The sequence below is a fragment of the Crocodylus porosus genome, unplaced genomic scaffold (assembly GCF_001723895.1).
Source record: "Crocodylus porosus isolate Cpor-Errol unplaced genomic scaffold, CroPor_comp1, whole genome shotgun sequence".
NCBI classification, from domain to species: domain Eukaryota; kingdom Metazoa; phylum Chordata; order Crocodylia; family Crocodylidae; genus Crocodylus; species Crocodylus porosus.
In genome coordinates this window covers 13317297-13328982 of record NW_017728911.1, presented here as the reverse complement: position 1 = coordinate 13328982, position 11686 = coordinate 13317297, and the positions used below count along the sequence as shown (strand labels likewise).

The 11686-nt window shown below is 43.1% G+C and overlaps 1 protein-coding gene across 3 annotated transcripts in view; it reads right to left on the bottom strand.

Annotated features, from left to right (window-relative positions):
• Nucleotides 1-11686, bottom strand: part of LRRC49 (leucine rich repeat containing 49) — a 125800-nt gene that overhangs the window by 22703 nt on the left and 91411 nt on the right. For all 3 annotated transcript variants that reach the window (XR_002100751.1, XM_019533459.1, XM_019533458.1), the window contains one exon: nucleotides 2055-2292. Coding sequence is in view for 2 of the 3 variants with exons in the window: in XM_019533459.1 (XP_019389004.1) it covers nucleotides 2055-2292 (238 nt within the window). In the remaining variant the exon portion in view is untranslated. The remainder of the gene's footprint in view (nucleotides 1-2054; nucleotides 2293-11686) is intronic.

Here is an 11686-nt window from a genome sequence, read left to right as displayed (position 1 = left end):
GGGGCGGGTTGAAAACCTTGTACCAGTGGTCTCTTTCCCAGACAATGTTGGCCACCTCTTCTCTGCCCTCTCCTTCTGTTTTCTGGTAGTAAGACTGCAGCTTGCTCAGTCCCAGTTTTTCAGTCCTTGGCTGAGAGCTCCATGTTCCTGTATATCAGGAGGTTCCTGGTCTTCTGCAGGGAACTCCTGACACAGGAAATGAACTGGTCAAAGCAGGCTGTCGGTGTCCCCTGGTGCTTGGTCAGGTGCCTGTACAAAGCTGTTTCTCTTGTCATCAGCCTGACCCCCGTCACCACCCAGTATACTTCTTCCACACCTCCTTGGCATATAGACAGCCCCATAGGAGGTGTTTGATAATCTCTGCTCTGCTCTGCTTTGGCAGGTTGCCATGGGGCAGTTGGGCTGACATCTCTAGCCCTCTGTGTGCCTCAGCATCCACACTAGGAATGCTCAGTGGGCTGCCAGTTCAGGTCTCTGTGATCATTTCATAGGCCCTTGTGAAAGATGCACTCCCATATGGTCTGACAGCCACCACTGGGAAGCAACTCCACAGTTGACAGTCTGTCTCTGGCTCTTACTGACTCCTGCATCTTCCTGTGGCTGGACATGGTCACCAGGGCTTCTTTGTGTAGGTTGTATCTGCTCTAGAACTTGTCTAGGACCTTGTAGAACTACAGATGATCCATGGTTCACAGCCTCAGGAGGTGCCCTGCAAAGTACCTGATGAAGCAAGCTGTTTGGGACTCTGCTCCAGTCACCAGCTTGCAAATCTTGTTCACGAACATTGCCTGGGATGTCTGGAAGGATGTCTGGAATTCACCTGCCTCTGGCCCACTTTGTCTTGTACAGAGTCTTCCTCACCAACTTCTCCCATCTGGATCCTCAGAAGGCAGAATATCTCTGGATTCTGTGGGTGACATACTTCAGCAGAGGGTAGACCAGTGTGGCGTACAGAAGCATTGGCAGCAACACTGCCTTCATGAATGCCATGCACCCCCTGCATGGAGAGGTGGTGCACATGCCACAGACCCAAAATCTGTTTGGCCTAGGCCTCCGTCTTTTCCCAGGCCTTCCTTCTGCTCAACTCAGGGTTGAACTCCACCCCAAGGATCCTTATCCCCTCACGGGAGACAGAGATCCCCGGGAACAACAGGTCCTTGAATTCACCCGCGGCCAGGAAGGTACTCTCACTCATGTTGAGGCTAGGCTCCAACTGCCACTTCGTAGACCTGCATGTGCTTCAGCATACATCTTAGTCAGATGGGCTGCACTAATCTACTGTTGTGGTAAGTTCCCATCTGTACGTTTACCCAATATAGGCTATGTGTTTTACAGGCATGCTCAACATTGGCTACATTTAATCAATTTCATAGTTGGTTTTCATGACTGAGCATATGCCGTTTCTGGAAGCAGTTTAAAATGATAAATAATGTATTTAATGAGGTTTTTCTGTGTGCAAATATAAGAGGAAGGATGTTTTTTCCCCATGCTGATTGGAGGAAAAACCAAATCTTACATTCAAGTAAATACAGTACGTTTCAGGGGAGATGTTTAGGGGGTACTTTTATATAATTTGTATTGAGCTTACAGCTTTAAGTCATTAAGAGGACATGTGGCCAGACTTGTATATTTACATTAGCAAGAACTACAGAACTCCATAGAGGTTTCTCTTTAACCATGACTTCTTGTAAATTCTTCCCACTTCTCATATCTTGGCTATGCTATAGAAGGGAATACTTTCTGATACATGGAAATTATGGCTCAACACCACACCATTGTTATACATCTAAGTGTATAAGTACAGTTAATTTGTTTCTTGTATCAGAAATAATTTCTATCACTTCCCTTTGAAAACCGGGTGTTGGTCAAAGAAACCTCATCAGGCTATAGCACAATACAGTCAAAACCCCTTGGTTGTTCACATCACAGTTTTGTACATATAAATGACAAGCCTGAAAAACGAAGACGATAACTTCACTGAAAAAGGTGTAAACAAAGAACAGCCATATATTCTGGAACAATACAGAGCACTGAAATCTAAGGAAACTTCTTACCAGAGAATTAGGAAATTTGATCTTCAATTTAGTTAACACATGAACAAGTTCATCAAATTCTATAAATATAAAGGAGATTGTGGTGACAGCTCCAGCTGTTTGAACACTCCAATTTCGATCTAGGCAGTCCAGAGCTCCAGAACCATACAAGTAAAGAGTGTCGCCCTCCACTTCAACTAGGTGACAATCTAGGACAGATAGGCCTTGTACAGCATTGCTCAATATTGAATCGAGAGACCTAGCAGGGAGGAAAGGACAGATATCATTTAAAATAAAAACCTTTAGATATATTTGACTAAAATGAATGTCAGTCCTGCAATTCATCAACTGAATTAATTTTGAGTAATTTTGATACTCAAATGAGAAACCTATACACCAAAAGCTCCTCACTTTAATTAGTATCTTCAATATTTGATGACCTCTGAAAAAGGCCATAGATAAATACGTCAAGGTAGGCACCTAAAATATTGCAAGTAAACTAAGCACATTCTTTGATATTCTAGGGAGATATTTGATTACTAGCCAGCTGCCCCACAAAGAATGATGGGGGGATGGGGGGGGCTGAGATGGAGTGCCACCACCTAATGCCCCATGCTGCCACTGTTCTGCCTCTTGCAGGGAGCAGGATGGGGGAGCCGCGGCCAGCGCTGCTGGTCCTGGCTCCCCCAGCCCCTGACTGGTCCTTAGCACTGCTTGGAGGGGCTTTGGAATCATGGCGGTGCTCCCTCACACTTGGAGCATTCTGATTGGCTGTTTCTGTCAGCCAATTAGAGTGTGAATAGAGCATTAGGGACAGACAGGCAGACAGACTTAGGCTTTTATAATATTAGAACTGTGTGTTATTGTAGACTTCTAAAATCAAACCTTTAGTTTATTCAGGAAATAAAATTCTGCCCTGCAAAGGTTATTCAATATTATAAATTTACTCATGAAATTGCTCCCCTACGTGTTACTCATCGGAATAAGAGTTTGCAGGATCAACCATCATTTCAAGACCAAAACACAGGGATTATAAAACAAAGAAATAAGGACAATAGTGAATGTTGTTACAGGCTGCCTCATTTACTACTTAAAGCTCATTCAGCATGTATTCTGTCTAACACACGCCCTCCTGGCCACATGCCTGTGCAGATGCACACCTTTCCCCCTTCTCCCCAGCTACACTCATGTGCTGGCTGCATGACCCATGGCCAGACACCTGCACTGGCTGCATGTCCCTCCCTCCAGCCCCTGACAAATCACATGCCTGCACCAAACATATGCCCCCCCAACCACACACTTGTGCCTACAGCATGTCTCTCCACCAGATTCCTGACATGCCCATAAGCAGGTGCCCTTCCAGCTACAGAGACTCCGGGCCTCCCGAACCATGGGCTCCCTGGGCACCGCAGCCTGGCATCACCCTATCCCCAAGGAAGGGGTTAAAAATAGAACCTGGATGAGGTAGGGGGAGCCCAGAGACCACTGAGACAGCGGCTGGAAAGCAATGGGAGACGTCCAACAGGCTACCATTTGGACAACCCTATATTAATTCATAACTATGCCTTAGTGTATTATTTGGTTATGCATACTGAATTATCTTCAAGGATAATTACATTACACTTCTGGAGTGTGAACAAGCATTTGCTGCACCTGTTTAACTGCAGGCAACTTACTTTAAGCCACCTCCACCTAGACAAGGAGCGGATCCATACAGCAGTTCACTGGTCTCAGGAGTGGCACGTACATGTATTCACCACCTGTGGGAGCCATGCAGGGAACCAGTGTAATGGTTAACTGCACAGTTACCTTGAGACCAGATACACATGCAAAGTAGCTAACATGCCATAAAAGGCTCCAACCAGCTATAAAAGTTAGACTTCAAAATGTGTACCAACATTTTAGCTGATTTCTATTAAACTTTAAAATTGCATATTTAGCAGGGTCTCCCATAACCACAGTCTGCAAGTCCCAAGTCCTGTAACAGTGGGGAACTTTCAGCGCTAGCAGCTATGGACTCTGGGGCCTGGAAGAACCCCACAGATGCTAGGACCCGGGGTCCCATAGCTACAGAGGCTGGGTCTCCACAACGTGCCTCCCACTGCATCACCCAGCCACGGGTATACAGGGTGCCTCCACAGGTGGGTGCCTCTCAGCTGAGGGGGCTCCCAGTCACTAGAGCTTGCTTCATGCAGGCTCCCTACATCAGCAATAAGGTGCAATAGGATCTGATGTGCAATCCCACAATATTTTCTCTTGCCATGCATGCATGGCATGGCAGGAGGCGTGATTGTGTGAATCATGCATTAGATCCCATTGCACATTTACCTGCATGTGTAGAGGGGTATACAGACACACAAGTGTAGTTTCACCTTCTATGTCAGTAAAGAACATTAGAAATAACTTTTAGAGAAACAGCTCACTGAAGACATGGATGTTCTAAGCCAACTACTATAGTTGATCATAGAGACAGTGATTCAGAAACATATTAAAGGGCAAAAAACCCAAAACAAAAAAACCTGTCACTAATTCAGTCTGAAATAATCTGTTGTCTTGTAAAGGGAGAGATCATTAAAATCTGTTAGAAATGTACAGGAAGTTTAGAAAGGGAAAAAGAGGACTGAAACACTGAAAACTTCTAAAAAAGGGAATCCCTTGTTAAGCCTACATAGAAGACTTACAGAGGTGATCAGGCTCATGTTAGCATTAGCTGACATGAGTAACTAGCTGACATGAGTAAAATAACAATGAAAATATGGAAGCATGAGGAGAGCGTATGAGAGAGGAACAGTGATAGAAATTGCACCAGGCCCCCAAACTTGAGGGCCTCTCCAAAATTATGAGAATTTTCTTTCTTAATAGACATTAAAATGAGTAAAATAATAATTGCAAGTAATGTGTGTACATAAAGCAGAAGTACGATCTCCAAAAATTTATTTCAAAACTTATGAATTCAAAACTCATGAATATAAGCAAAGAGATGATAAATACAAAAAAAGTTACAAATATATATCATAAATATAAGCAAAGACATCACTGTCAGCCACGTTGTGAAAAGGAAAAAGGCAAAAGCAGTCAAGATATGTGACAAATATAAAAGAATATTCCATATAACTTAATTATATGGAGTTCAACTTTTTCCAGCAAATCAATCAACAATTTTACCAAAAAATGATAAATATCGTAAGGACATGTTCAATTGTAAGAGATGCTTTGCCCTCAACCTTGACTGATCCATTGCTGTACAGCACTAGTTCTTGACACATTTGAGCACACTAAATTATCTTTATGCACTGGCCACAGAGACTGGTATGCAGCAAAAACTGTGCAACAATTAGGCTGGGGAGAAGTTTTTGCAGAGAGACTTCATACTGTAATTTAATAAATGAAATGGTAATATTATTTGGGGGGCAATAAAGTCTTTGTAAATACGTTTAAGAACTATTACCTTATCTTTCTCATCACCGGTGATAACTTCAGTAGAACACAGATTAGAAAGTCATTGAGATCAGCATCGTCCTTGTCAAGAAAGGTTCAAAGTTCAAATTTTTGACAGATACATACCATTACAGCAAGATTGTTTTTAAGTCTGCCTGTGACAGAGTCCATGATAGGAAAGGAAATACTGTCCTTAAGTTGGTGCTTTACATCATCAGGGTTATCTTGATCATTTGTATCACTGCATCTGCTTTTAGAAAGGGGTTTTGACCCTGGTACATCAATGCCAAATTTGTGGCAACATGCAGACATTCATCATAAATCTCTCTCAGTTGTGCCAGTTCAATGAAAAGACACTATGCTGCCTTTTTTAGCATCCAGGGTTGCATCTCTGAGCTGTAGGACAAGACTGGTGGGAATGGAAGTTTTCAGCTAAACTGAAGTAAGTAGAACATTTATATTCTGACGTGTATTTTATTAGTCCAGCAATCTTGCTTCTGATTTTGGCAGTCAGACTCAAGTAATCTAACTCATTCAATGCTACTAGAAAGCCTTTCAAAATCTTGACAAAAAACAGCAGGTACAGTCAAAACATGCAGCCCAACTATTAAACACAGAATGGACTGAATCTGGAATAGTTTTCTTCACAATTTCCCCTTGCTTGCGCTGAAAATATTATACAATAACTGAAGAGACCCAAGGAATGTAATATAATCAGTTGAAGACTCAGCTGAATTGGAACCAATGGAGTTCAACCTGTGGTATGGAGGTCTATTCTTTCCTAAACAGGTCCTATATAGTTCTCATAACTTATAATTAATATTAAATATGAACTTTGTGTATCAACTACAGACTTCTAGCAGTTGAGAAAAAGATCTGATTTACCTACTGAGACATGATTCTTCTCCTTATCCTCATATGTGATTATGAATGATATGAGTAATGATATAGTGATAAAACTGGCCTTCCTCTCTTAAAACACTTTAAAAGACTTTAAGAAATCAGAGAGTGCTTCATAGATTCATAGACTGGAAGGGGCCTCGCAAGATCATCGGGTCCAGCCCCCCTGCACTAGGCAGGAAAGGCAACTGGGGTCAGGTGACCTCACCAATGCTGAGTAAAGCAGAAAAATTACTTCCTTGGGTTTGCTTCAGATGCATTGGTTGATGCATGCCAGAGTATTGTTTTTCCTGCTGGCTATAGCATCACACTGATGGTTCATGTTCATACTATGATCTATTATTACCCCTAGGTCTTTTTCAGTCGTGGTACTAGTCAGTTCGGCGTTACTGAGCCTGTAAGTATGTTGGGAATTTTTCATCCCCAGATGGAGCACTTAACACTTCTCAATGTTGAACTTTATCTGGTTCTGATCTACCCAACGTGCCAGCTTATCTAGGTCCGCCTGTGTCTGCAGTCTATTTTCAAGTGTGACAACGCTCCCCCATAACTTGGTGATGTCCATGAACTTGGCCAGTGAGCTCTTCACCACCACATCCAAATCCCAATCCTGGGATGGAAGTTAGGCTAATTGGCCTATACTTGCTCGGGTCCTTTCTCCTCCCCTTTTTGAAGATGGGCACAACATTGGCCCTTTTCCAGTCTTCAGGGACCTCCCTCAAGAGCCACAAGTTTTGGAAGAGTTTCGCCAGAGGTCCTGCAATAACTTCAGCCAGCTACTTCAGCACTCTCCGATGAAGTTCATCCAGTCCTGCTAACTTATAAATGTCTAATTTTTCTAACTGATCACGTAGCAGCTCAATGTCAATGGTACGAAGGCGGTCATTCCCACCATGCCCATTCTTAACCTTATCTAGTATGATTTTCCCCTTAAACTGGTGAAATACCAAAGCAGTCGTCATTCAGGAGTTGAGTTTTCTCCTGAGCATCAGTAGCCAGTTATCTTGAGTTGTTAAGCCATGGCCCCATACTTGCACTTGTTTTCCTCCTGTTCCCTACATATCTAAAGAAGGACTTCTTATTGTCCTTGATTTCTGTTGCTAGTTTAAATCCAGTTGCATTACTCTGGTACAACTGGCCTCAAAAACTTCCTGTGTTCTGCATTATATTTCTCAACTGATCTCACCTGGGAAGTTGAAGGCCCCCACTTCCCTCATCTCAAAACAACTTACATACATCAAGTAGGGCATTTTTACACATGTGGGGGCGGGGAGGGAAGGCACTTTAATTAGTGGGCCACACTAATTAAAAGCACCTGAGCATCATGTGTATCAGTGTCCCCACAACAAAAAATGGTGGAAGGGTGCTTTGAACTAAATCTCAAACGAGCTTTAGTTCAAAGTGCCCCATTGCCATTTTTTGGTGTGGGGACACTGATGCATGATTGAGTCTGCTCCAATGTACCAGATTTCCACAGTAGCCCATAGTAGCCAAGGTAAAAATCGGAGAAGTCAACAACAAGCAACAAAGCTATGTCTTCTGTTAACTCAAAGAAGTATTATGACCTTTTTTTGGTTTCATTTATTTTTTAAATTGTATAAAAGGCCAGATACACTTGCACCAAAGTCTTTTCATCATCATAACATATGTCATAAAGGGAGTGTAATGGGTTCCCTTGGTAATCTCACATTATAAGATATTATAAGTGTTCCATAGTAATTCTATATTATGTTATACTGAAAGGGGATCATAACGTGAATTTCCTCAATCTCCTACTACAACATATTTTTACAGTGTCTGGGTCTTAAGTTCATATTGTCTTTGTAATGAACTCAGTCACTGTAAGACAATACATGTACCATATTAAAATGCAAATTCTGCATATGCACATTTTTTTAAGTTTCAGGATCTGAAGTCTGCATTATTTTTCAAATTATGAAAAAGGCAGTAGACCTCTAAAACTGGAGTCTGTAATGAAGTAAGCTATTTTAAAATGGAATAACTTAAAATGCAGTAAGTTTTTATAGCCCTATAGCTGCACAATTAGCTTAAAGTTTATGAACAACATAATGGGATGCTTTGAACACACACACACACACACACACACACACACACACACAGGTGTTTCAGAAAGTGTCAGCATTGTTGAAATAAAACCATTTTGTGTGCAATGATCATTTACTAAACCATATCACTTCTCTACATAGTAGTAAATAATGGGTGCATTTGACAATGCCACCAGTGTTCCCCACTGCTGTGTAGTTTTATCCACTGAACGCAACGGCTGTATTTTGAAACTGCTGTTACTTTATGAAACACACTTGTGTATTCATTACTGTTGCAAGACATATCTAGAGCATTACATTGAAAGGTTCTTTTGAAGAGATGTAATATTGTAAATTGCTGATAGATTAATACAAATGTTTGAACTTTAAGATGCCCAATCAGTTCACAGAAGGTTTTTAAAAACCACTTGCATCCAGACTGACTCCTATATTAAATTCTAGGTCTCTAAAGCATAAACAGATGAGGTAATAAGGCTAATCTCAGGTACGACACTGATGACAGCAGTGGAATCAGAGAGCACAATATAGATTTTATTATCCGATTTTAAAAACTGTATTATGCATATCAGGGTTAGACACACCATTTCTGAATATATGACCTCATTAAATATTCAAAAGTAAAAAAATATATACTGGAGATAAAATACAAAAACAACTACTTCAATGGCACACCGTGCAGCTTTTTCCTACTTTTTAAGAATTTTTTTAAGATCAGTATTAAACTTTTAAACTTCTCTTCAAGGTTTTTATTTGAAAGCTACAGGCAAAATAAAAGTGTTACTGAGAATAAAGCTGGACAAATATCCAACAATACCTTTATCAGTAACCCTCAGGAAAGTTACCTGCTTGATAATGAAGCAGACATTCAGAAATTGAAATACAATGCAGAGAAAAAAAGTCCAAATAATCCTTTTATATTTTGATTTAAATGTAACAAAGACTTTGCTCAGTTCAACACATTTTGAGCACGTAGAAAATGAAAAATTTTCTGATACTCAACTCAAACATTATTTTAGCCAGCTAAGCACGGGAAAAGCAAATGCAAGTCAACTATGACATACTGAGTCACTGAATGCATCTACACATGCGCTTTACTGAGGTGAGGGCTAATCAGCTCTGTAGTAATGTGTCATAGTCTACACAGGCACTGGTATTAGGGCATAGTAAACTAATTAACTCCACTATAGGGTAGTACTGTCAGGGACAGTACTATCTTACGGCAGAATCATTAAGTGTGATCAAATGCACGTGTAGATAGTGACCACGAGATGCAAATGTCTATGTCTTTATAAACCATCTGGACTCTGGAGTCAGCAGCGGACTGGCCAAGTTTGCCGATGACACCAAACTTTGAGGAAGAGTATCCACACTTGAGGATAGGTTGGTGATCCAGGCCAACCTCAACAGACTTGCAAGATGGGCAGATGAAAACATGATGGCATTCAATACGGAGAAATGCTCTGTGCTCCACCTCAGGGAAAACCCCCCACATCACACTTACAGGTTCGGCAGTGCTACACTCGCTAGCACCACAACCGAAAGGGACTTGGGGTTCATGATCAATCACAAGATGAACATGAGCCAGCAGTGCGATACTGCAGCCAGCAAAGCAAATAAAACTCTAGCTTGCACCTACTGATGCATCTCGAGCAAGACCCAGGATGTCATCCTCCCACTGTACTCTCCCTTGGTGAGGCTGCAACATCCAATTCTGGAGTACTGCATCCAATTCTGGGCTCTGCAATGCAGGAAGGACATGGAGAAGCTTGAAAGAGTCCAGAGGAGAACTACACGCATGACCAGAGGGCAGGAGAACAGGCTTTATGAAGAGAGGCTGCAAGCCATGGGACTCTTCAGCCTGGAGAAGCGCAGGCTCAGGGATGACCTGGTGGCAGCCTATAAATACATAAGGGGTGCGCATCAGGATCTGGGGGAACCCCTGTTCACCAGAGCACCCCAAGTGACGACAAGGTCCAACGGTTACAAACTCCTGCAAGATTGTTTTAGGCTGGACATAAGGAAAAGCTTCTTTACTGTCCAAACGCCCAATGCCTGGAATAGACTCCCCCCAGAGGTGTTGCAAGGACCTTCTCTGGACACTTCTAAGAAACGTTTGGATGCTCATCTTGCTGGGATCCTTTAACTCTGCCTTCCAGCTCTTTGGGCAGGGGGCTGGACCCGATGATTTTACGAGGTCCCTTCCAGCCCTAACATCTATGAACTCCATGAAATTGTGCCCAGTCAGCTGGGGGTCAGACATCTGGCTTCTGCTAGTCCCTGTCACCTGACACTGCCTCCCAGAGCTGACCCTCTGGGCCCCTACCAGCACAGGTCTGCTCCCTGCACTCAAATTGCTGCTGTCTGAGGCACATGCGTAGACACTGCATCCAAGAACAGTGTACTCCATCTCAAACGACTCTGGAGTTTATTGCATCATGTTATTTGCATGTGTAGATGTATCCATGAGTACTTTGGCTTTACAGGAAATACACTTCAAGTGCCTGAACAAAACCAAATTACCACCTTAGAGAATCACAGAAGGTAGAGCTGGAATCTATACAGATATCATGTAGTTCGTAGATGCTCAACCTCCAGCCCACAGGCAAAATTCATCCCATGGAGCCTTGGAATCCAGCCCATATGAATCCCTCTGGTTTGGGTGGTTTGGTGGCAGGGGACTAGTGGCAGTTAATACTGCCACCCGTCCTCAATGCCTAAATCCCAAGCCGTGTTGAGTTGATTGGAGCTAGGTCACTATACTATCCTCGCACAGCTAGACCGAAGCCAGGTCACACCTCCTTTTTTTTGCATAGCCAGGTTGCAGCCAGGCTCCCTCAAGGCCAGGCCATGTCCCCTCCCCCTGGGGCTGGGATATGCCCCCTTCCCTCTGCACAGTCAGGTTGGGGCTTGGTCATGCCCCCTTCCTCCCATGGATCTGGACCAGGCTCCCTCACCCTACACAGCTGTTAAAGCTGGGCCTGGGCCTGGGCCATGGCCTCTCACAGGGCTAGCCCATGCCTCCTTCCCTCCACCTGGTCAAACTGGGGCTGGGCCATGCCTGAATAGCTGCATGCCATGGTGACCTGCTTTGATGCTCTCCTAGAAGGGGACTGGGGGCATGCACCCCTCAGGCAATCAGGGTTGTCCCAGCCACCCCACAGAAGGAAGGAGTAGCACCCATGATCACCTCTTGGCAAAACTGGCCAACTGTGGCCTTGGGTCCACCATGATCCGCTGGCTGGGAAATTG